Source organism: Vicugna pacos, chromosome X, assembly GCF_048564905.1.
Source record: "Vicugna pacos chromosome X, VicPac4, whole genome shotgun sequence".
In the NCBI taxonomy this organism is placed as follows: domain Eukaryota; kingdom Metazoa; phylum Chordata; class Mammalia; order Artiodactyla; family Camelidae; genus Vicugna; species Vicugna pacos.
The window spans coordinates 23626076-23651926 of NC_133023.1; the positions used below are offsets into that span (position 1 = coordinate 23626076).

Here is a 25851-nt window from a genome sequence, read left to right on the forward strand (position 1 = left end):
TCATCTTCCCAATGTCAATATATATCAAAAGGATTCTATGGATAAGCACATGATTCCTGCCATAATCGGAATAATTAATGATGGGATGTATCTTTGCCACCTTGTTGTGGGGGGTGATTTACTACGTACTTGTACTACAGTTTTTTTTTTTTTGACTATTAGACAATCGCCACCGTAACTATCACCGCCGCCGCCGCCGCCCTACTGCCATTACCATATCATCACGACCACCACCACAGCACGAAATCTTCATCTCAAGGTTGTTTCAAGCTGTTGGCTCACTTGTAAGGCTATGGTGGAGATGACTATTGTCTCTCTGCCTTTACTTGGGTTGAAAAATAATCCCTTGAATGACTTTTTTTATACACTGTTAACATTTGAATTAGGAAGCTTCTGAGTAAAATCACTTTGCATTCCTAATAACTCTAGAGCTTAATTAGAATATGACCCACATGTATAGCATGGATGTGGGTAGCCTGTGACTCCATTTTTGATCTCCTCCTAAGAGAGGGTTTAGCTACCAGCCTTTTAATAATAATGTGACATGACCTAGCGTTAACCCCCCAGCACGGAGCACAAAAGTGGCACAATGTCCCTGGGTACTTGGCGGCAAAACTCAGATCTAGAGTAAGATAATTGAGACATACTTTATTACGTGCCTTTCTGTATATGCCCCATATTTTTATACAGCTAATCTTAATTCTTGGACATTAGTAAATCATTCTTCTATTCAAGTACTGCCTTTGAAACTAAAAATGCTTTACTAGGCTATTACTACCTTGCCATGTATCAACTTTACAGATTCCCATAATAACTGTTAAAATCCCTATAAAAATTAAAGATAGACTTGGGCAGGTATTCTGTTCTAATATTTATTTCAACAGACATATCGTTTTTAAATATATGAGAGGATCTGAAGAGGATTCACAGGCAGGCACTTAAACAGCAATGGCACCAGATCAAGGTAAGACTTATTAAAAGTCTAATGCCATTCAGCCATTTATATTAAGGTGACCAAGTTTGTAAATCTCTTTGAGTTTTATTAGTGCAGAGCGTTTCAGTGAGGACTAATTATGCCTTAAAAGATCACTCTGGAGTTTGGTTGAGATTGCAAATATAAAAACTTTTAACAAAGCACATGCACTATTCGTAGAGTGGGCCAACAGTTTGGCAGCCCTCAGTGAAGAACTAAAATCATCTTTGGCTTTTCTAAAATATAAAAACCACAGGAAAACATAGTGGGTCCTTTGCTGCTCTTCAGAGCACAAATATATGACTGGTGCCACCAGGCTAGAGGGCTCCCTTCGTATCTATCTTTGAGTACCCAACAACCCTGGGAAACCTGCACAGTTATTCACGTATCAATCAGAAGACACGGACTAACTGCAAATTTTTAATTAATTACCTGCGATCTTAACAGGAACTAACGAAGCCAGTAAGAACAAAAGGCAAGCCTATGACGACCTGATGCCAAAATAATATAATTACAACCACTTCTCATTACCCACATCTGCCTATAGTACAGCCCACCCGGTAGCTAGGAAATGTGTTATCAAACATAAACAAGGGAGGAACTCATTTTTTTCCCATTGACATATTGATAGTAATCCAAAAGTGCCTATTTCAGACTGTGCGCTAGGAGGTGTAGACTGCAGTTCCAAAGACCATAAAGACAAGTAAGTGTATTTATAGATGACATACCCCTGTGCTGCTTCTGTGCCTCCAAGTGGTGTTCAGTTACTAAATGGGAGGAAAATTCTTGAGTTTCTCAAGAGCCTGAGTTCTAGAGGTATCTGCTGTTTACAAGTGATCAGGTCAAACAGAGGTTCATGATTCTCAATACAACACACATACTCTCAGAAAATGGTAGGTGGCCTTTAACCTGTCCAGACCGTGAAACGTTCACAAATGACCTCATGGCCATCCCTATGCTAGAATAATGAACGTTTGGAGTCACCTCACTGTGTCTATAGTATGCCTTTCATTACTTTATTTACAAGCATCTGTTTCACCACGAGAATTCCAATGGGTTTCATAGAGGTTTTCCTTAGAGCCAGAAAAAAATTCTCTCTGACAAAATACTGCCCCAAAGAATCGTATACCTCAACCTGCTGAAGGCACAAAACCACACTGTGACAGGGACACAGAAAGCAGATTTGTATCCTGGTTCTGTTACCTATGTGTGTGAGGCAGAACATGAGTGAGGTCATTAATTTTACCTGACAGATCCGTCTAAAGTCGAAATGCAAGCCTCGTACTACGAGCATGCGAGGCCTTGGGAAGCAGGCAGGGGTCGGGCGTCTGCAAGGAGCTTCAGGCACAAGTTGACATAAAAATTCGCGTATACAAAGTATTCGTTTAATCCGTTCTTAAGCAGGGATTGTTGAACAGAAAGGCACCCCGCGTTTAACATTAGGGAAGTTGTGTGTTTCTCCACGCTGGTGCTAACCGCGACACATTGGGTCCCACAAGCCACCTCTGCCTCAGGGGGTCGTTTTCCCCAGTGACTGGGATTGAGATTTTCCGGCAGAGATCCAAGACCTCACTAGCACTCAGGCGCTGTATTTAAAAAAGATACCATTCCCAAAGAAATGGTGAACATTCAGTTAGCCAAAGCAAAGCCAGCATCCTGGAGTGAAATTTGCTTATCTTTACTTTTTGGTAATTTAATCTTTGAAAAAATATGTAGTCTACCATACATTTGGGGTATTTTCGTAGTATTAAAAAAATTACTCATTTGGATTCTCTGGCTTTCTGGAAATTTATCTGACTGTAACAGACCTCAGGTAGTAAAGTTTCCAAATACCTACGTGACTTCAACTATATGCGCTGGCCTTTTCTGTAGAATTTTAATTCGTTCATGAAACAAACATGTTCAGGGTGGTTAAAAATATGGTGCAACTTTTTACCGCGAGTGAAAATAAATTTTAAGGGGCACTTACCATCATTCCCCAAGAAGTCTCATATAAGAAGGCAAACCGCCAGGAACAGTCAATGCTTCACCGATTCAGGAGTTTCCTGTTTCTCCTCCCAGCCCACCACTCCCTCCCTCGGACCCCACTGTCCCAAGCAAGCCTTGGAGAGGAGCACTGGTATAGACACGCTGAAGGATCATTAAATTCATTAGATTTGCATGGCATGACGTCGGAGGATTTCCAGTATGACTTCTTATGTTTAAATGAATCAGTGGCTACTTCGGTCTAGCCTGTTGCTAAGGATCCAGAACCTTCTCATATAAAGGACTCTCATCCCATCCAATCCGTCTTCCACAACAGTATGTGCTTTTGCCACCTATGGGAGATCTTTCCCTCTTGCGTCCTTCACGCTATACTCTTGGTGAGGGCAATCTTGTTTCACTTGGGATGTCACTCAACACTTTGTCATCCGATGTCATTTATTTCATTAGGTGAGTCAATGTATAGACAATATTCCTGGTAGAAGTATGAAGCAGCTTTCACTGTAAAACCCCAAACCAGACTCAGTAATAATGCTGTACCCTACTCATGAAAGGCATTAAAAATCCCTTAAGACTCCAACATTTAGTTTTTATCCCTAGTTGGTTATTATTCTATCTGGCTCCAAATGTCAAGTAAGGAAAAAAAAAAAGGTAAGTGAGATGACATATGCTTTTCATATACCATTTTCTAAGTGTCAGTAAAACATAAAAGTTAAGAGTGTGGTTCTGGACCCAGACTACCTGGATTCAAATCCTGGCCATGTCACCTTGGACGCACTGCTTACCCTTTCATTGACTCAGTTTCCGCATCTGTAAAATGGGGTTAATAAGAGTACCTACCTATAGGTTTGTTGTGAAGATTACATAATGTAAAGGATGGCAAGTGCTTAGAGAAGTCCTTGGCATACAGTAAGTGCTCAAAAAGTGTTAGCTAAAGTGGGAAAGAAAGAGTATAGGAACCAGGAAAAAGGAAACAAAAACAAAATGAAGTCATCCCAGAAGAATAAAAACCAAAGCAGCTGGCAGAAAATGCTAGGATCCTGGAAGTAGAAGGAAGCTTCATGACTTATCTGTTATGTTCAAGCCTAATTTATTTTGAAGATTTTGTTTGTGTTGCAAATGGCAACAGATGATGAACTGCAGGATTCCAACCTAGGGACTGCAAAGCGTTGCTGTTTTAGAGAGATTCTTCTTCCCCCAACCCCTGGTCCTGTCGTCATGGTGATGACAATGCCAATGAACATTTGAGGAATGTTCCTCATGAGCTGCAAGTGGAGAGGTGACTACCATCCTCCCATGATGACATGTGTAATACATACATGCGCGTGCACGCACACAATTTTTACACAAACGCCAAACAAAGCGGGATGAGACAGACAGAAGCCATGGCTGTGAGCCTGAATCTCACTAACCTCTCTCATTGGCTTCCCAGGGGTATTTCTTCCTTTAATAATAGAGAGAGGAAGAGGCAGAGATATCAGAAAGGGAAAAAAAAAACATGCATAAATATACAGTTTCATACCAATTTGCTGCTTTTACCAAACAAATGTTGAGATGACAATTCATTTATTCCCTTCTGGAAAAAAAAATGAACAAAAAAACCCAAAAGACACATCCAGTCAAATAACCTTTACATACACTTAAAGTTGGTGTCAACAAATAACATGGTCCAAGAGACATCACTTATAGAATCCATAGAGCTCACGTGTTAAGCTGGATGAACGCTGGCACAGCATGGAAGTCTGATAAATCGAGCACTGTTTTCAAGGGCAACTGTAGAATCTCAAGCTTACTGTCCAAAAATATCTGAATCCCTTTATTGTGGACTTGACAATTAACACACCAAAACACAAACAGTAGTTGGCTTTGCGTGCCAAAAGTCCACACCCCAAATGCAAGGCAGAATGCCCTTAGAGGGTAGACTTGTCCTATTTGATAGAAGCTGAGCATGCCCGTGATGGGACTGGGGACATATGAGAAAATCGAAACAAAGGAGGAAGGAGGAAGTCCCACTTACAGGCAAGACACAGAGCCAGATCTAGGAATGAGCCTTCAACTTCCTCCTTATAATTCAACAGATATCAGGAACCTTGAGAGTCGGTGGCCAAAGACCCATTGGTCTAGTTTGTTTTACATAATCCTACAGGTGTATGCATTTATGTGTTTTGGAAAAGCAGATTACGATGAGAAAGGTTTTCTATGCTAAAATTTATAAGTGGACAGAAAATTAGGGATCCCTGACCATACCTAGCATATCTTGGGCATGCAATTTCTTTTTTATCTCTGGGGTCTTCTAAGTAAACTGCTGGCTTTCAAACTTTTTAGCTTTAGCAATGGGACACTTTCTGAAACAATCTTCCATGAAATCCCAGTATTTAGAGCAGATACAGGCAGAGCTGTGAGATCGTGTACAGCATCTCTCTTCCCTCATGACCAACCATGCTCAGGGGCTCCAAGAATCCCTACATCTCCCTGAAACAGTTTGAGAAGGACTAGTCTAGAACGTAGAGGTCTGGAGCTACTACCCCAAAAGAAACCTTTAAAAATTCAAGTTTAGGGTTTCAAAATTCTAGTGTACATTTAAAGGTTTACTAAGTACGACCATCTCTCCCTCCATCTCCCTCTTTTCCTTCCTTCCTTCTAAATTTTCCTGAGTCAGAGTTTTCCTGGGGACACAAAAAGTGCATGTAATAAGCATGGTCACGATACTCATGATGCTCCTCAAACCAGAAAAAAGAGGGGCAAAGGGAAGGAGGGAACGTTACTTCATCCTTGATGGCTCAGACGAATCCCAACGTGAATTATTTATCCATTCTTTTTGACTCCTTTAGCAAACATTTTAAAGAATCTCTTAGTTCATGGTCATACTGTCTGGTGGTGGAGTTCATTCCCTTCCCCTACAAGACTGTGAGCTTCGTGAAGGCAGGGCCCACACTTTGCTTATGTCCCCGTCTGTCCCCGATACGTCTACTATACTTTGACACTCTGGGTATTTGATAAATGCTGGCTGAACTGAATTAGTAAGGTAGCCGCTAGGTCACGGCCAGGAGTCCTTTGGTGTTTTAGGCAACTTGGCCTGGCCTGCTACCCTTTAGTTTGGATGCCAACAGCGGGTAACTCATTCTGACTTGTAACTTGGGCCTGTTGTTTTAAACTTCAGAACTTTAGGCAGGACAGTGCTATTAGAAAACCGTATGATTTAGTTTCAGAATGTAATTGTGGTTCCTAGAATGATAAAAGTTAGCTATCTTTATTAATTCGCCGCAAACCACGTTCAGAGCTCAGTATCAACTGGTCACCGCTGAAGATGCAGCAAACGATCTGGGTTTTGTTTCAGGTACTTCTTCAGACTGATGTGAAATGGACCTCCCAGAGCGAGGTGAACCCTAACCTCTTTCACAATTCTCCCTCATCACTTCGGTTTCCATGTGCTCATTAGCATAGTACAAAAGGAAGGTCCACTTTTTGTTTTGAAAAAGTTCTAACAAGTACTGTGTTTTACATATAATAGGAGTAGTTTCCGCACTGACAAAAATAGAGGCTCATTGGCTGAATTAAAAAAAAAAGTCTTTACCAATAAGTAAAGTACCAGATGAAACTTTTATTTCAAAAATACATTCTTGGGAAATGAGTTGCCGTAGACCTTCAGTTAGGGAGTCCATCTGGCAGTGTGGTGTGCTGTCTGTCAGGAAATGAGTCACAAAAGAAGGGAAGTGTGCTGGGGAGTCCCGAGTCTAAATAAAGGGCACAGTGAGGTCTGGGGAAGTCTCATTTCCTCGGATGAACTTGTGATGGTTGCTTGTAAGTCATTTTTCAGAGTCAGAATCATGGGACGTTACTGTTTTGGGGTATCTTGATTGGTTTCTTTGTCTCAGTTCACTGACTGCTTTAAAAAGTTAAGGAAGAATGAATCCCATTGTAGGATTTCTGTTTCATTACAAGTGAAAGAAAATTCAAATGGCTATACTTTCTGAAACACACAGGATCTGTGGTGAACATGGGTATAAATGTATGAAGCAATTCAAAAGCAGTTTTGTTGACCTGAAGGTTGATCAGCACCGAATCTGTGACTGTATATATGTAATGAGCTAGAATAGGCAACAGTTTAATAATGTAAAGCTGGAGTTGGCAAACTTTCTCTGTAAAGGGCCAGATAGTAAATATTTTAGGCTTTGCAAGTGACACAGTCTCTGTAGCAACTATCCAACTCTGCCACAACTACTCTGCGCTTGGTGTGAGACTGCAGCCATAGACAGTATGTAAATGAGTGGGTGTGGCTGTGTTACAATAAAACTTTATTTATAAAGACAGGCAGTGGGCCAGACCTGGCCCACAGACTGTAGTTAGCTGGCCCCTGGTATAAAGGAATAACAGAACAGCTCAAATCCTTTATGGAAGCCGAGGGGGAAGAAAAGGGTGCCCAAAAGGGGGCACGGGGTACCTCTGGCTGCCTTTGTTTTTTATGTTGCTCTTCCATGAAAGAACCACCGGCAAGACTTGAATTTTAGAAAATGGCAGGTTTTGCAAAGCTGTTGAGTCGCTTGAGAAGCATTTACCAGAATGTTTGTGGGCTTATCTGGGAAGGGGTATATGAGAGGGAGAGGATGGCATGGGCTGTTGGGGATAAAAGTAATGTGGCACAGGTCAGCAGGTAAGAGACTGTACAGGCAGCAGAAATACACGCATAGCAATGCTCAGTGCTTCCTGAGTTGTCTTACTGTACTAGGAACTTACGTTGGATCCTACCACTAATCTAGGTACAGTGGAACCTAATTTTTAGAGAGGCCAATACCATACTACTGACTAGGGGAGCATTTCTTTCATGAATACACATGCATATAAAAATACCTTTGATTGCTAAATGATCAGAGATGTGTGAACAAATCGCTTAAAGAGTTTATTTTAAAATTGTTTATTGGTTGTTCTAGCCATGTAGTGTTCTGATAGCATAATGGTGGCGATTTAGAAAGTGTCTTAGGGTAGATAATGATTTTTATCACAGTGGAATTCAACTTCTACATCTATTTATAGACAGAGGAATACATTATATAGATAGAAATTGGCTAATAGTCTGTGTTTAATATACACCAAGGCACTCAAACTCCTCAAGTGGTTATGAATAACTAACTGTATATAAAGATTAATCAGGAAAGATATGATTGCCAAGCTAAACATGGGCACAAATTCACACCCTGAACTCCCTGTGGTTTATCATGGCCATTATGCAGGACACTGCTGGCTATCAGTTAATCACTACGTAGAGAAGCGTGCACCCACCCTTTATTAATTTGTGTAACAGTGTGGCAAGGCCATGAAGATAAGACCTGAAGCCTAATTTAACTTGCTGAATGGCCATGAACAAGGCTCTTAACTTCTTAGGGCATCCAGGCACTTCTGGTGGAAATTGAAGATGAACATTAGCTGATACTTTAAGACTTAAGCACTAAATCAAAACTGTGGCAAAGGGTAACAGAAAAGTTGTGAATTTACAGTACACAGTAGCTCCCTTATTTATATGCTTTGTATTTATGAAAAACATAATATTACAAACAAGTCTTTTCCTCTGTGGGCAATTACCTAGCAGGGTTAAGTAAACCAGGAGGTGGTATTTAATAGCACATTTCCACTAAATGTCAGACCTTTGGCTCTGACATCTGTTTCAAGTTACTCAAACAGCTGTCTGAAACAGCTGTAGCAACCATGAACTTCATTTTTCCTAACACAACAATGGGAACGTGGATGGCAAACTTAAATATTAAAAATACAGTGGCCTCTGAGCTTTAGCAAAGTCTTGGCAGAAACCTCCATGGTAAAACTTTTAAAATGTACTTTTTTAAAAAAGATATTAACCTGGGCAAGGAAATTTGAGATCAGTTAGAACAATTTTTTAAAAAAATTTTTTTAATTGAAGTATAGTCACTTACAATGTGTCAATTTTTGGTGTATAGCATAATGTCACAGTCATGCATATGTATACATATATATATATACACACACATACATATATTTGTTTTCATATTCTTTTCCAATAAAGGTTATTATAAGTTATTGAATATAACTGGATCAGAAAATCAATTTAGTGGGTTGCAAGCAGCATTTTATTTTTAAATAAATAAAACAGAAACAATGTGAATTATATGCAGTATAGAAAGAACTGTTTCATAAAACTTGTTTCTGACCTTTGTATCTATGTGACATATACATATATGTGTGGTGTATACACAGTGGATATATACATGTGTGTGTGTACAGATACACACAAATAATTTGTTTCATATCTTTATCGCAGTTTGATGTGTAAAATGTTTCTCTTAATTATGGATAATGGTCAAAAAAGGTCAAAAGCCACTGTTTTGAATGTCAAAGATGCTAAGATGACCTTTCAAGACCTTTCCATTTGGGAGAGTCTGTTGATCCCATGATGTTAGAAATTTTAAGATTTTCTGCTTAATATCAACCTAACATACCTACTAATTGGTAAGATGTTCCCACTAAATCCTCCACATATATATTTATATAGTCTCCATTATTTCAAAATAAAAATGCTTTTAGTTAGACACAAAGGCACTTTTTAGAGTACACTGATGATCAGCCTATTCTTACAATGATGAGACTTTCTATGTATTTAAATATATGGAGAAAAAGGTGCAATATTATGATTTTATAATAGGATAACTATAGTCTTCATCCCGTTTCCAGGCACAGAGTGCCTTGGAATTTCCTGTGATGAGAAGCAGCAAGGTGCCTTTTGTTACGTTATGGAGCTGACTTTTGGAAAGTACCTAAGAATGGCAACTGGTTGCCATGGGAGGCAACCAAGTGATAAGAGGGTTGGAACTTTCAGTCCTACCCCCTGACCTCCAGGGAGGGGAGAAGGGCTAGACGTTGAGTTCAGTCATCACCAAAGATTTAATAAATCCTGCCTACATAATGCAGCCTCCATACAAACCCAAAAGGAAAGAGTTTGGAGAGCTTTTGGGTTGGTGAATTCACGGAGGTGTGAGGAGAGTGGTGCACCTGGAGAGGCATGGAAGCTCTGCACCCTTTCCCCATGCTTTGCCGTAAGCATCAGTTCCATCTGGCTGTTCCTCAGTTACAGCCTTTTATAATATACCTGTGATCTAGTAAGTAAAATGTTTCTCTGAGTTCTTTGAGCCACTCTAGCAAATTAATCGAACCCAAGAAGAGAGTCATGGGAATCTCTAGTCTACAGCCAGTGGGTCAGGAGCACAGAGGACAGCCTGGACTTGCAATTGGCATTCAGAAGTGAGGAAGGGAGAGGCAGTCGTGCGAGACTGAGCCGTTAACCTGTGGGCTCTGATCCTGTCTCTGGGTAGATAGTGTGAGAATTGAGTTGAACTGTAGGACACCCAGCTGGTGTAAGAGAATTGCTTGGTGGTGAGGGGGAAAACCCACACAGTGTAATTAGGTGCAAAATCATAAAGGTCCTATAATAAGACATAATTTGGTAGGAAGTAGCCAAAAAAAAAAGGAAAAAATGTCAAGGTCATGGCATCACAGAAAAACTAGCCAGATCTTCTAGCACCTTATCTACTCTCTTGTTACATGTTTTTTGTTTATTTATTTGATTGTGTATTCTTCAGGGAAGTGAATGAATTCTCTCAGGTCACCAGGGTTACTACTGAGTAAGTAGGAACTGAGTTAATGGAATCGGTATCAGACAAAGCCCCCTTATCCTCTATTTGAGAACTCAAATTAGCAGTCAGGGGACGATATGCTTCCGAAAGCACTAATTTAGTAAACACTATCCAGGCGACCTGAATAGAATTTCCCAGGTTTCCATGTAAATAACACTGTGCAAGTAAATGTAACAAACATCAGAGATGCTGACTGCGAAATGCCATATCAGAGGAGGTATATTTCTAATCTTCCGTACTCATGTGGTGTCTGGCTTCAGGGACTCCAAAAGGGGGGACGCAGGGAGAAGGTACAAAAATATCGCCTTAAAGATGATTAGAGTGGCCCAGAGATCAAAAGGGTTGGTGCTGGGGAAGCAGAGGCTGGAGCCCTGCTGTAGCCTCTCCTCTGCTATACTCTAGCTGTTTAGATGTGAAAGAAATGCCCAGGGCACCGACACTAACTTCACCCAGAGCAGGGAAACCAGCTTTCAGTTCAAAGGGCTGGGATGATTCACATCTTTGGGTAATGAAATGTGTGTGACGTGTGGGGCCCAGAGTTCGGGCCCCACTAGTAGCTGTGTGATCTTGAGGAAGACACTTTTCTCTGCTCAAGGCTAACCCCGTCCTGTTGATGTAAAAGGGCGTTCCTAGGGCTCTCTCCTGTCGTACACCTCTGTGTCACAGCAGTGACACTACTGCGCTGTGATACGAACTTTTTGGGAAGTCTGTACCCCCAGCTGACCATAAGCACCTTGAGGGCAAGGAGCCTGGCATTTCTTCTTTGCATCCCTAACACCTCCACTGGTACACAGTAGGTGCTAGTAAAGGCTGGCAGGGTAGAGGTGAACACATTTGATTTATGTGAAGCCAGTCTGCAGTCTTCTCATTATGAATCATGGCATCTAGGGAGAGGAAAGAGCTAAGACAGGATGGAGAAGAGGGTGGCAGGTGGGGGAAAGGAGGTGGGTGGAAAACATAAGATTTTTATCTGTTAAGACCAACACATCAGAGGTGCTCAGCGGTGAAAATATGGCTGGTGCAGACGTTTAAAATTAGCTTCCCCTGATGGTTCCTTAGCAACGCTCTATCAGAACACTATTGCTTTTAATGTGCGCTGCACAACGTTCACTCGCACATCAAATAGCTGGGAAATGGCCATTGTTAACTGACACTGAACAAAAAGATAGGAAAAACACATGACTCAAAACACCCTCCTCGTTGCCTTATGGAGAGGAACAAATAGCCAGATTCTCTGTCGCCCTTTTCTCCCTGGCTGCCCATTAGGGGTGCCAATCACTGGCCACAAAGCCTTCTGCTTCGCTCCTTGGCTTCTCCAGAATTTCCTCTATTAGCTCCCAGAGTGACCACTGACATTCTTTTTTTTTTAAATTGAAGTATAATTGAAATACAACATTATATGAGTTTCAGGTTACAACCTAGTGATTGGACGTTTGTATGCGTGGTGAAATGATCGCCCCGGTGAGTCTGTTTACCATCTGTCACAGACAAAGTTTTTTCTCAGCATACAATTTTTTTTCTCTTGTGATGAGAACTCTTAAGATTTTCTTTCTTAACAAATTTCAAATTTGCCATACAGTATTATTGACTATAGTCCCCATTGCTGTCTGCCATTCTTTTTAATCATTGAAGGGGGGAGTGGGTGGGTCAGTGACTGTTTTCTGTTAGGGCCATGGACCAAAATAAAAACTTTGAAAAACTAACATTAGCAAGATATCTCTTTGGATGAAGCAAGGCATCTGATACTGGCTGGTAGGAAAAATCAGTAGCGTAAAATGCTGTTTTTTTGGTAGCAGAGGCAAAATATACAAGGTCAAAGAGATGGGAAGAAATAATAATATTAAATAATATTAAGCTATATTAATATTTAAAGTAAATAATATTAATGCCTTTCTTTGTGAAGACGGTATGGAGGTGAAAAAAGTAACAAAGTATTACATAAAGATTTTATTGTACCTATATTTAAATGATGGGGTAAGAGACAGGTTTTAAATATAAATGAAGGGCATCAGATTGCAAGCCAGAGTCCCCACCACTACCATACACTAGACATGTACTGCAGCTCGCTGTATCACAGAGTAGCTGTATGTCCCTGGCAAAGGCACCATCAGGGCATTAATTTCCTCGTCTCTAAAAGTCACTTAATAATTGCTCTTGAAGTGAAAGCTATCTCATAGTTAACTCTTCAGACTAATGTGGCAAACAAGTGAAAATACTTTATAAATGGAAGTTAGTATTCTTATTTTTAGAAACATCTTGATTACACAGGTATTTGAACTCAAAATACTCCAAACCAGACATTCACATTTGAAAATAAAATCTTCTAACAATGATCCCATATTGGAAGTTTGTCAGCACCTGTTTATTTAAACATGGAAACTAACACATCCTAGTTGGGTGTGGAAACAAATGGCCTATGTCCAGTAAGTCTGAGTGACTTCTGGGTAGCGGAGCTTACCTCTTGAACTGGGGAAGGAGTTGTTAAGCTGCTCCATCACTTCCTCTAACCCTGTGCTTGTGTCCTGGGGAGGACTGAGAAGATCTTCCTCGCCTTAATGAAAGCAAACACAGATAATGGCAAATTACACTTAAGGGAAAATAGAGGAACTAGAGAAAACGTTCATGATGGCATTTTAAAATCCATTATAAATTCATTGTTACTTGTTCATAAATAACATACATAAAAATCCTGAAGCTTAATAATTCAGGAACAGTTCCTCCAAGGGAAGAAGAATTTCATGCCAGGATTTATCTGTCATTATCTTTGGGGGAAAAAACTGTGTATCTGCTTAGAAGTTAAGATAAACTTGCCGTAAGTTTATGCCCCATTGACAAATGTGAAATGTTTCCTCTTGTAATAAAAAGTTATTATCGCACACTTGCAGTGTGTCTTCAACACAAAAGAAAAGAAGAATGTGACATTTTGCATTCACTTTAGGAAGGTAAGAAAGGAGTGTAGACACTGCAGTATTTTCCCCACTCGTTCCTGTGACATTTAACCAAAAATACAAACAAAGCTCAAGTACCTTTAAAGTCCAATGTAACAGGGAGAAATAAGAGTTGTGGATGACCTGTATCAGTAATGAAATACTGATATTCTAAGGCGTGTAGATACGTGCTATCCTGGGAAGTTATGTTCCTTTCTTCTTTGTTACATGGGGCTACTTCATCATAATTATGTGTTTGGAGGCTTGTAAAGGGAAACTGTTTTTTCCATTTTTGAGAATTTGTTCATGGGAGGAGAGAATGAGGAAGTGGATGGAAAGGAGCTTAGCGATGGATGTTCTTCCTCTGGGGGTGGGAATCTCCTTGTAGATTTTGTCTATTTGTGTCTCTACTGTATTCATGTATCAGTGAAATACAGCACTTGCAGCAAGGAAGAAATTTCTTAAGTGCAAACAGTTATTTTGGACTCACTTTGAAGGTCATTTGAAAGTAATTTTTCATAACATCCAATCTTCCAATAATGAAAATAAGTCCTTTTCAAGCTCCGTTTGTTCTGCACATTGTTACTTTCATTTAAAACAAGACCTTGCTTCGGCAAATCAACAGTAATGGACACGCTTAAGGACAACCTCAGGTTCACATCAGACTTAGAAATGACTGGGGCGCCAGTGATTTAATGACTTAAATATGCTTGTCATTTCCTTTGGTCTATGCCACTTGGATTTTCGACTATGATTATAATCCTGCATTTATTATCAAGTTTTCATTGTTCTTTCTTAAAGTACAAGCTAAAAGAATCTTTGGCAATGCTCCCCATTTAGACAAAATCATATCCTAGGTGGATGTGAGGCTGTATACCATTATTAGAAAGGAGGGGTAAGGACCTGGGGTAGACAGAAACCCTGAGTCTGTATCTTGGTAACATACCATAGGAAACCTCTGATATTCTGAGGAGAGGAAATGAATGCTGAAGAAATTAGGTAATAAGGTGGAAAAGAAAGTTACAATATCTATCTGTCCATCCACATATACATACTGCTAGCTTATATTTATGCCTTTAGCAATGAAAAAATGAAATTCAGCATCTTTAGTTTCTTTTTGCCTGTGGTTTTAAACTGCCATTATCTGAAGAGGATGGAATGAATTAAATACTTCCAGGACAAAGAGGAGGCTGACAACCGCAGGGTCGATCACATCTCTTTGTTCCATTCCCGATACAAAATTTTGCCGAACTGGGGAAGAGGAGGCACCTTTTTTTTTTTTTTCCTGAAGTATAGTCAGTTACAATGGGTTAATTTCTGGTGTACAGTATAATGTCCCAGTAATGCATATACCTACATATATTCATTTATATATATATATTTTTCATTAAAGGTTATTACAAGATATGGAATATAGTTCCCTGTGCTGTACAGAAGAAACCTGTTTTTTTAAATCTATTTTTATGTATGGTGGTTAACCTTTGCAAATCTTGAACTCCCCCATTTATCCTTTCCCACCCCCCTTCCCCTGGTAACCATGAAATTGTTTACTATGTCTGTGAGTCTCTTTCTGTTTTGTACATGAGTTCATTAGTGTCCTCTTGTATCTTTTTTATTTTTAAGGTTCCACATATGAGTGATACATATGGTGTTTTTCGTTCTTTCTGGCTTACTTCACTCAATTTCTAGGTCCATCCATGTTGCTGTAATTGGCATTATTTTATTCTTTTTTAATGCTGAGTAGCATCCCCTTGTATAAATACACCACAACTTCTTTATCCAGTCATCTGTTGATGGACATTTAGGTTGTTTCCCTGTCTTGACTATTGTAAATAGTGCTGCTGTGAACATTGGGCTGGGTGTATCTTTTTGAATTAGAGTTCCCTCCGGATATATGGCCATGAGCGGGATTGCTGGGTCATATGGTTAAGTCTGTTTTCAGTCCTTTGAGGAATCTCCATACTGTTTCCATAAAGGTTGCACCAAACTGCATTCCCACCAACAGTGTAGGAGGGTTCCCTTTTCTCCACAGCCTCTCCAGCATTTATCATTTGTGGACTTTTGAATGATGGCCATTCTGACTGGTGTGAGGTGGTACCTCATTGTAGTTTTGATTTGCATTTCTCTGATAATTAGTGATACTGAGCATTTTTTTCATGTGAGTTAACGGCAATTCTTTAGCATTAATTCTTCAGTTTGACTTTACTCCGAGGTGATTCCCACAGACATGCATAAAAATCCGTTTTGGATTATTAGCTATAGGTTTGATGGCTACAATGAAGTTGGGCCAAAGAAATGACTGAAACATCTTAAAAATGAATGTTTCAAAATAAGGAAAGACATAGTCGAAGTTTTAAAGGTACTCTGATATAGCATAATATGATAGACATTGCTGAACTGAAGGAAAAAAGAAGTGAAATGACTCAATTTAACCTGAGATAAAAGAAATGAAATAGTTTGCTATGGGCAAGATATTCTTTAAGTCTTCTGAAATGCACCATAGTTGTAGGTTTTCTTGAAGGGATAAAAGCCCGTCCAACTCACTTCCTTTTCCTTAATTGAAACGACGATAATGGTTCCACTTGCCTGAAAAGTGACTTGAGCCAGTCTGTGCAGCTGAGACACAAGAATCCTTATACCTATGATTTTGTTTACACCCAAGCAAACTATTTTCTCTTTACACAAAAAGAACCTGTGTATTAGAATATGATTTTCTCTTAAAAGGGGGCTGTGTGTGAGCAAATATGCTCAACGTTGTTTTCCTTTGGATTAGTGATTTAAATCACCTATTTTGTTTTTAGGCAATTTCCAACCTATACCTTTCCTGCCTTTCTTCAGTTTTTCAGAAGGAAAAAAAAAGATTTATCTAGTACCTGATATTTACCTTCAGTGACTTTTAAAATTATGATTTATGGTAGATGGTTTCAATTTTACATAAAAATGGTGTGTTTACATTCTTATAATATTCATGGTATATAAATGATGATGCTGATTATTAGCTGGTGAGTATTGAATTGTGGTGAAAGATACTGAAATTAGTAGCTATTATTCCTTTGTATTTATTTTTATTGAAATATAACTGACATATAACATTGTGTTAGTTTCAGGTGTACCACATAAGTGTTTGAAATATGTATATACTGCTAATTGATTACCATAATAAGCTTGGTTAACATTCATCACTATAGTTACAAATGTAAATGTAACTCATAGTCTTAATACTTCTTTGTTGAATTGAGGAATAATTCGTGTGTGTTTCTTTAAAGTGCTTAAAATGTTTGTGGCAATTGGCGTAGTCACGAATTGCAGAGATGAGTCTCAGGTTCCGATGGAAAACGTATGCTTTTACAAATGTGATTTCAAAAGGAATGACATAAGAAGATGGACTCAGTTCATTCAGTATATGATATCAGAAAGTTTCAGAGAGCGCGTGGCCCTCGGATGGGCAGTTCACTCCCCTGTTCTGGGGGAAGTAACTGCGGGTCCAGGTAGAGGGGCCAGGAGAGGAGGAGCTGGGATGCAGTGAGCATCCCGGGCGGCAGAGTCAGACCCGAGGCCCTGCCGCCCCAAGCACTCTTCCCAGCAGCAGCAAGGTGTCTCGAATTCCTCCTGGGAGACCACTGCTGCCAGCTCCTCAAACCCTCCCCTGAAGAACAGCTTCCGGGCGTGGCTCTCTTCCTGGCCCAGCCCCACTGCCTGTGTTTTTGATGATGGTCAGCCTAACAGGGGTGAGATGCTAGCTCATGGTGGCTCCGATGTGCATTTCCAGTGACTAGTGATGTTCGGCACCTTTTCACGTTCCTTTTGGCCATGTGTGTGTCTTCTTTGGAAAAATGTCTATTCAGATCTCCTGCCCATTTTAAAATCGGGCTTTTCTCATGCTACTGAGTTGTACAAGTTCTCTGTCTATTTTGAATATTAATCACTTGTCACAGTTACATGATTTGCAAATATTTCTTCCATTTTGTAGGTTATTTTTCCCTTTTGTTAATGGTTTCTTTTGCTGTGCAGAAACTTTTTAGTTTGGTACAGTCCCATTTGTTTATTTTTGGTTTTGTTGCCTTTGCTTTTGGTGTTAAATTAAGAAAAACATTGTATTTCTGCATTTCTTGAGATTATCAGATGATGTTTATCTTTCATTCTTTTACTGTGGTATATCATATTGGTTGATTTATATATGTTGAACCATCCTTGCAACTGAAGGATCAATCACAACTGGTCATGGTGTATGATCTTTTTAATATACTGTCAAATTTGGTTTGCTAATATTTTGAGAATTTTTCAATCTATATATCCACAAGATATTGGTGTATAGTTTTCATGTAGTGTCCTTATCCAGCTTTGCAATCAAAGTAATGCTGGCCTTGTAAAATAATTTTGGAAGTAATATTTCCTCTTCAGTTTTTTTTTAAGTGTTGAGAAGGACTGGTGTTAGTTCTTCAAATGTTTGGGAGAGTTCACCAGAGAAACCATCTGATTCTGGGGTTTTCTCTACTGGGAGACTTCTGATTATGGATTCGATCTCCTTGCTTAATATTGATCTGTTCAGATTTTCTATTTCCTCATGATTCTTTCCTGGCAGGTTGTATGTTTCTTTGAATTAACCCATTTCCTTTAGGTTATCCAATTTGTTGGCATATAATTATTCTTCAGTCTTATGATTGTTTGTATTTCTGTGGTGTAAGTTGTAATATCTCTTCTTTCATTTCTGATTTTGAGTCCTTTTTCTTGGTGAGTCTAGCTAGTTTTGCCTATTTTGTTTATCTTTTCAAAAAACAAGTTCGTAGTTTTGTTGCTCTTTTCCATTGTGTATTACATCTCTATTTCATTGATTTCTGCTCTGAAATTTAGTTCTTTTATTAACTTTGGCCTTTGCTCTTCTTTTTGTAGTTCACTGAAGTGTAAAGGTAGATTGTTGGAGATTTTTCTTTTATTGAGTTATAGTCAGTTTACAATGCTGTGTCAATTTCCAGTGTAGAGCACAATTTTTCAGTTATACATGAACATACATATATTCATTGTCGCATTTTCGCTGTGACCTACCACAAGATCTTGTTTATATTTCCCTGTGCTATACAGTATAATCTTGTTTATCTTTTCTGCATATGCCTGTCAGTATCTACAAATTTCGAACTCCCAGTCTGTCTCTTCTCACTCCCCTCCCCCTTGGCAACCACAAGTTCGTATTCTATGTCAACGAGTCTGTTTTGTTTTGTATTTATGTTCTTTTTTTTTTTTTAGATTCCACATATGAGCAATCTCATATGGCATTTTTCTTTCTCTTTCTGGCTTACTTCACTTAGAATGACATTCTCCAGGGACATCCATGTTGCTGCAAATGGCGTTATGTTGTCGGTTTTTATGGCTGAGTAGTATTCCATTGTATAAATATACCACCTCTTCTTTATCCAGTCACCTGTTGATGGACATTTAGGCTGTCTCCATGTCTTGGCTATTGCAAATAGTGCTTCTATGAACACTGGGGTGCAGGTGTCATCCTGAAGTAGGGTTCCTTCTGGATGTATGCCCAGGAGCGGGATTCCTGGGTCATACGGTAAGTCTATTCCTAGTCTTTTGAGGAATCTCCACACTGTTTTCCACAGTGGCTGCAACAGACTGCATTCCCACCAGCAGTGCAGGAGAGTTCCTTTTTCTCCCCAGCATTTGTCATTTGTTGACTTTTGAATGATAGCCATTCTGACTGGTGTGAGGTGACACTTCATTGTAGTTATGATTTGCATTTCTCTGATAATTAGCAATACTGAGCATTTTTTCATGTGCCTATTGATCATTTGTATTTCTCCCTTGGAGAATTGCTTGTTTGTTTAGGTCTTCTGCCCATTTTGGGATTGAGTTTTTTTTTCTTATTAATTTGTATGAGCTGCTAATATATTCTGGAGATCAAGCCTTTGTCAGTTTCATCTTTTGCAAAAATTTTCTCCCATTCCGTAGGTTGTCTTCTTGTTTTACTTCTGGTTTCCTTTGCTCTGCAGAAGCTTGTAAGTTTCATTAGGTCCCATTTGTTTATTCTTGCTTTTATTTCTTCTAGGAGAAAATTTTTGAGATGTATGTCAGATAATGTTTTGCCTATATTTTCCTTAGGAGGTTTATTGTATCTTATCTTATGTGTAAGTCTTTGATCCGTTTTGAGTTGATTTTTGTGTATGGTGTAAGGGAGTGTTCTAGCTTCATTGATTTACATGCTGCTGTCCAGTTTCCCCAACACCATTTGCTGAAGAGACTGTCTTTATTCCATTGTATATTCTTGCCTCCTTTGTCGAAGATTAGTTGACCAAAAGTTTGTGGGTTCATTTCTGGGCTCTCTATTCTGTTCCATTGGTGTGTATGTCTGTTTTTGTAGCAATACCATGCTGTCTTGATGACTGTAGCTCTATAGTATTGTGTGAAGTCTGGGAGAGTTATTCCTCTAGCCTCTTTCTTTTTCTTCAGTGACGCTCTGGCAATTCTAGATCTTGTGGTTCTGTACACATTTTATTACGATTTGTTCTAGTTCTGTGAAATATGTCCTGGGTAATTTGATAGGGATTGCATTAAATCTGTAGATTGCCTTGGGCAATGTGACCATTTTAACAATATTGATTCTTCCAATCCAAGAGCATGGAATATCTTTTCATTTTTCAAAGTCTTCTTTAATTTCCTTCATCAATGGTTTATAGTTTTCTGTGTATAATTCTTTCACCTCCTTGGTTAATTTATTCCTGGGTATTTTATTATTTTGGGTGCTATTTTAAAGGGGATTGTTTGTTTTCTTTTCCTGTTGATTCATCATTAGTGTAAAGAAATGCAACTGATTTTTGTACATTAATCTTGTAACCTGCTACCTTGCTGAATTCTTCGATCAGCTCTAGTAGTTTTTGTGTGGACCTTTTAGGGTTTTCTATACATAGTATCGTATCATCGGCATATAGTGACACGTCTACCTCTTCTTTTCCAATTTGGATCCCCTTTATTTCTCTCTCTTGCCTGATTGCTGTGGCTAGGACTTCCAAGACTATATTGAATAGGAGTGGTGACTGTGGGCAGCCTTGTCTTGTCCCAGATTTTAGTGGGAAGCTTTTGAGTTTTTCACCATTGAGTACTATGCTGGCTGTAGGTTTGTCATATATAGCTTTTATTATGTTGAGATATGTTCCCTCTATACCCACTTTGGTGAGAGTTTCTATCATAAATGGGTGTTGAATTTTATCAAATGCTTTTTCTGCATCTATTGAGATGAGGTTTTTGTCCTTGCTCTTGTTGATGTGGTGTATTACATTGACTGATCTACATATGTTGAACCACCCTCCTGTCCCTGGGATGAACCCCACTTGACCATGATGTATAATCTTCTTTATGTGCTGTTGGATTCTATTTGCTAATATTTTGGTGAGGATTTTGGCATCTATGTTCATCATTGGTATTGGTCTGTAATTCTCTTTTTTGGTAGTGTCTTTGCCTGGTTTTGGTATCAGGGTGATGGTGGCTTCATAGAATGAATTTGGGAGTATTCCCTCCTTTTCAAACTTCTTGAAGAGTTTGAGGAGGATTGGTATGAGTTCTTTGTATGTTTGCTAGAATTCCCCAGTGAAGCTGTCTGGTCCTGGACTTTTATTTGTAGGGAGGTTTTTTTTTTATTGCTAATTCGATTTCATTTCTAGTGACTGGTTTGTTCAAGTGGTCAGTTTCTTCTTGATTCAGTCTTGGTGGATTGTATGTTTCCAGAAACTTGTCCATCTCCTCTAGGTTATCTATGTTGCTTCCATATAGTTTTTCATAATATTCTCAAAAGAGATTCTGTATTTCTATGTTATTTGTTGTAATTTCTCCATTTTCCTTTCTTATTTTGCTTATTTGTGCTGTCTCTTTTTTCTTCTTTTTGAGTTTGGCCAGAGGTTTGTCGATTTTATTTATTTTCAGAGAACCAGCTTTTGGTTTGATTGATTTTTTTTCTATTTTTTTAATCTTAAATATTTTATCTATTTCCTCCATGATCTTTATTATTTCCTTCCTTCTGCTTTTTTTTTTTTGCTCTTATTTTTCTAATTCTTTTAGCGGGTGGGTTAGATTGTTTATTTGAGATTGTTCTTCTTTTTTGAGGAAGGCCTGTATCACGATAAACTTCCCTCTTAGCATAGCTTTTGCTGTGTCCCATAAATTTTGTGTGGTTGTGTTTTCATTGCCATTTGTCTCAAGGTGTTTTTTAGTTTCAACTTTGATTTCATCATTGACCCATTGGTTTTTTTTTAGTAGCATGCTGTTTCATCTCCATGCTGTCCTTTTTTTCTCCTTTGTTTTTCTGAGTTGATGTCTAGTTTCATGGCATTGTGGTCAGTAAAGATGCTTGAGATAATTTCTATCTTCTTAAAATTGTTGAGGCTTCTTTTGTGCGTAAGTAGATGGTAAAGCGTAGAAAATGTTCCATGTGCACTTGAAAAGAATGTATATCCTATTTTTTGGGGGGTGTAATGCTCTGAAAATATCCACCAAGTCTAATTTTTCTATTGTAATTTCTGTAGCATAATTTATTTTCTGTCTGGAAGATCTGTCTAGTGATGTTACTGTGGTGGTAAGATTTCCAACAATGATTGTACTCCCATCAGTTTTCCCCTTTATCTCTGTTAGTAGTTGCTCTGTGTACTTAGGTACCCCTGTATTGGGTGCATATGTATTAATGTGTGTAATATCTTCATCTTGTATTACTCCTTTAATTATTATATGTCCTTCTTTATCTTTCTTTAGGGCCTTTGTTTTAAAGTCTATTTTGTCTGAAATCAGTACTGCAACACCTGCTTTCTTAGGTTTTCTATTTGCATGGGCTATCCTTTTCCATCATTTCACTCTCAATCTGTATGTGTCCTTCGCCTTAAAGTGGGTCTCTTGTATGCAGCATATTGAAGGTTCTTGCTTTATTATGCAATCTGCCACTCTGTCTTTTGATTGGAGTATTTAGTCCATTGACATTTACAGTAATTAATGATATGTGTTTACTGCCATTTTGAATTTATTTTTGCAGTTGATTTGGTATTTTCTTTTTGTTCCTTTCTTCCTTTTGTGGTTTGGTAATTTTCCTTTGTATTATCTTGGATTTTATTTAGTTTTTGTGGCTCTGTTGTAAGTTTTTGGTTTGTGGTCACCCTTTTTTAAAGTCTATTAACCCATTACTGTAATTGAAACATGAAACAGATAGATAGTAATAGAAGCTCAAACCTATGGTACCAAGAACAAAAAATTTAAAAAAGAAAAAAAACTCTGTTTTCTTGCATCCCTCTCCCACTCTTAATGATTTAGCTGTCTTCTTTTACAATTTTGTTTATTCTATTTGTAATTCATGGTAGTTTTCACTTTTCTAGTTATGAGTTTCTCATTTCTGTAGCATCCTGCTGCTTTTCTATTTATAGTAGACCTTTCAATATTTCTTTTAGCATAGGTTTAGGGTTGCTAAAACTGCTCTAGTTTTTTCTTATCTGTGAAGTTCTTTCTCTCTCCTTCTATTCTAAAGGATAGCTTTGCTGGATAGAGTATCCTAGGCTGCATCTTTTTCTCATTCAGGACTTTGAATATATCTTGCCACTCCCTTCCGGCCTGTAGCGTTTGTGTAGAGAAATCAGCTGAGCGCCTTATAGGGGGTTCCCTTGTAACTCACTCTTTGCTTTTCTCTTGCTGCCTTTATGACCATTTCTTAATCCTTGACTCTGGCCATCCTGATTATGATATGTGTTGGTGTGGGTCTGTTTGGGACCCTCTGAGTCTACTGTCCTTGGATATCTGATTCCTTCTTTACGTTTGGGAAGTTTTCAGTCATAATTTCTACAAATACCTTTTCAATCCCCTTTGTTCTTTCTCCCCCTTTTGGAACCTCTATTATGCATAGATTGGCACACTTTATATTATCCCATAGGTCCCTTATATTGTTTTCATTGTTTTTTATTTGGTTTTCTCTCAGCTGTTCTGATTGGGTGCTTTCTGGTGTCCTGTCTTCTAGGTCACTTACTCGTTCCTCTGCATTATGAAGCCTGCTTTGTACAGCCTTTAGGTCAGCTCTCATCTCAGCCAATGAGTTTACCAATTCTATTTGGCTCTTCTTTATAGCTGCAATTTCATTTTTGACATTTTATATCTCTCAACACTATCTCTGTTAGTTCCTTCAGTACTTACTTTGATGACTGCTTTTTTGAAATCTTGATCTAGCAGTCCATCAAGGTCTATTTCATCAATGGTTCTTTCAGGGGCTTTCTCTTTGTCTTTTAATTGGGAGTGGTTCCTCTGCTTCTTCATGTCACTCCTATCTCTCTGGCACTGTGACTTAAGGTGTATCAGTTATCTATTGTGGTCTTCAAGGAGTTTATCTATCTAAAAAAATATGCAGGAATAAACAGATTCGTGATGTCTTTGTCTTTTGAAGAGGGTGATGTTCTGTCAGAGTTCAGCAGGTGCTCTGGTTGGCTGGGTGTGTCTGTAGATGTGAGTGTTGGTGGGAGAGGGTGAGCTATGAGTGTTCTTCTACTCTGCCATGTTGGCTGATCCCCGAGATTTTTCTTTTTTCTTGATGCAGGCATTTATTGTCATGAACTTCCCTCACAGAACTGCTTTTGCTGCTTCTCATAACTTTTGTACATGGTATTTACATTTGTCTTAAGGTATGTTTTTAAGTTTCTTTTGATTTTTTTCATCAATTCAATTGTAGTTCAGTGGTATGTTGCTAATCTTTACCTGCTTGTGAGTTTTCTAGTTTTATTCTTGTCATTGATTTCTGGTTTCATAACACTGTAGTCAGAAAAGATGCTCAATATGATTTAAATCTTCCTAAAATTCATTGAGTCTTGTTTTGTGGCCTAACAAACATCATTCCTACGATGTAGCCTAGAAAATGTTCCATGTGCATTTGAGAAGAATGTGTACTCTGTTGCTTTTGAATGGAATGTTCTGTATATGTGTATGTGATCTAATGTATGGTTCAAGTCCAATGCTTCCTTATTGACTTTTCTGTCTGGATAATCTATCCATTGATATAAGAGTGGTATTAAAGTCCCACACTACTATTGTATTGCTATCTCTTCCCTTTAGGTCTGTTAATATTTGCTTTATATATTTAGGTGTCCCTATGTTGGGTGCATAAATATTTATAAATGTTAGAGTCCTGTTTGACCTTTTTATTATTATGTGATGATAGTCTTCTTTGTGTCTCATTATAGTCTTTGGTTCATAGTCGTCTATTTTGCTTGATAGAAGTATAGCTTTCCCAGGTTTGTTTTGATTTTCATTTGCATGGGATCTCTCTTCCCATCCCTTCAGTCTCAGTCTCTACAAGTAAAGTGAGTCTACTCTAGGCAGCAAACAGGTGAGTCTTGTGGTTTTTTAATACATTTAGGCACTGCATAGATTCTGATTAGAGAACTTAATTTACATGTAAAGTACCTTTTTCATAGGTATGTGTTTACTGCCACTTAAAATTGTTTTGTCTGTTTTGTAGTTCCTCTGTGCTTGTCTTATATGGCTCTCTCCCTTTGTCATTTGAAGAGTGTAGTGTTATGCTTAGATGTATTTCTCTTTTGTGGTTACTGTGGTTTATGTTTTGATAACACAGTTTACACCTTTTTACCTTGTATATCCATTAAGAAATTACTTTGGTTATTGTTATTTCTTACTACTTTTTCTTAATTCTTCATACTAGAGTCATAAGCTATTAGCCTGTCACTATTACAACATTAGAATATTCTGACTTGAACTATATATTATCTTTAATGGTGAAACTGTAGTGTTACTAAGTAACACACTTTTGTTTAAAGAAGTCCCCTTTACGTTTCCGGGAGAGGGGGACTTACCCATACCCAGAAGGGGGATCTGTTTTCAAAGTGTGTTAGCATGACGTGTGATGTCTTTCTCCCCTTCCCCACTCCCTAATTTAAAGTAAAGTAAAGAACCTGTCTTATAGACAGTATATGGTTAGGTCTGGCTTTTTTATACATTCTGATATTCTCTGACTTATATTGGACTGTACAGTCTATTATTGACATGGTTGGTTTTAGGTCTGCCATGTTATTATGTGCTGTGTATTTGGTATGTCTGGCTTGTTTTGTTCCCCTCTCTTACTTTCTTTCTTTTTGATTATTCCAGTATTTTTTAGAATTCCACTTTAGTGTATCTACTGGCATTTGCTGTGTCTTTCACTTATATTTTAATAGTTGATCGAGGTATTACAATATACATCATTAAGGGGTCACAGTCTACTTAGATGTAATATTGTACCACTTCATGTAAAATGCAGAAGTCTTACAATGATAAGTATAATAGCCAGGGGAGGGGTAAATGG

General features: G+C 38.5%; 1 protein-coding gene and 1 long non-coding RNA gene across 7 annotated transcripts in view; one reads left to right on the top strand and one right to left on the bottom strand.

Moving 5' to 3' along the window:
- Positions 1–25851, top strand: part of LOC116278278 (uncharacterized) — a 58159-nt gene that overhangs the window by 30296 nt on the left and 2012 nt on the right. The window lies entirely within an intron of this gene.
- Positions 1–25851, bottom strand: part of DMD (dystrophin) — a 1854428-nt gene that overhangs the window by 2807 nt on the left and 1825770 nt on the right. For 3 of the 6 annotated variants that reach the window (XM_031673322.2, XM_072956637.1, XM_072956636.1), the window contains 2 exons: positions 13073–13165; positions 4369–4400 (listed from right to left, as the gene is read on the bottom strand). In XM_031673322.2, the coding sequence (XP_031529182.2) occupies positions 4369–4400; positions 13073–13165 (125 nt within the window). The remainder of the gene's footprint in view (positions 1–4368; positions 4401–13072; positions 13166–25851) is intronic. The other 3 variants (XM_072956638.1, XM_072956635.1, XM_072956634.1) reach the window with 1 other exon arrangement.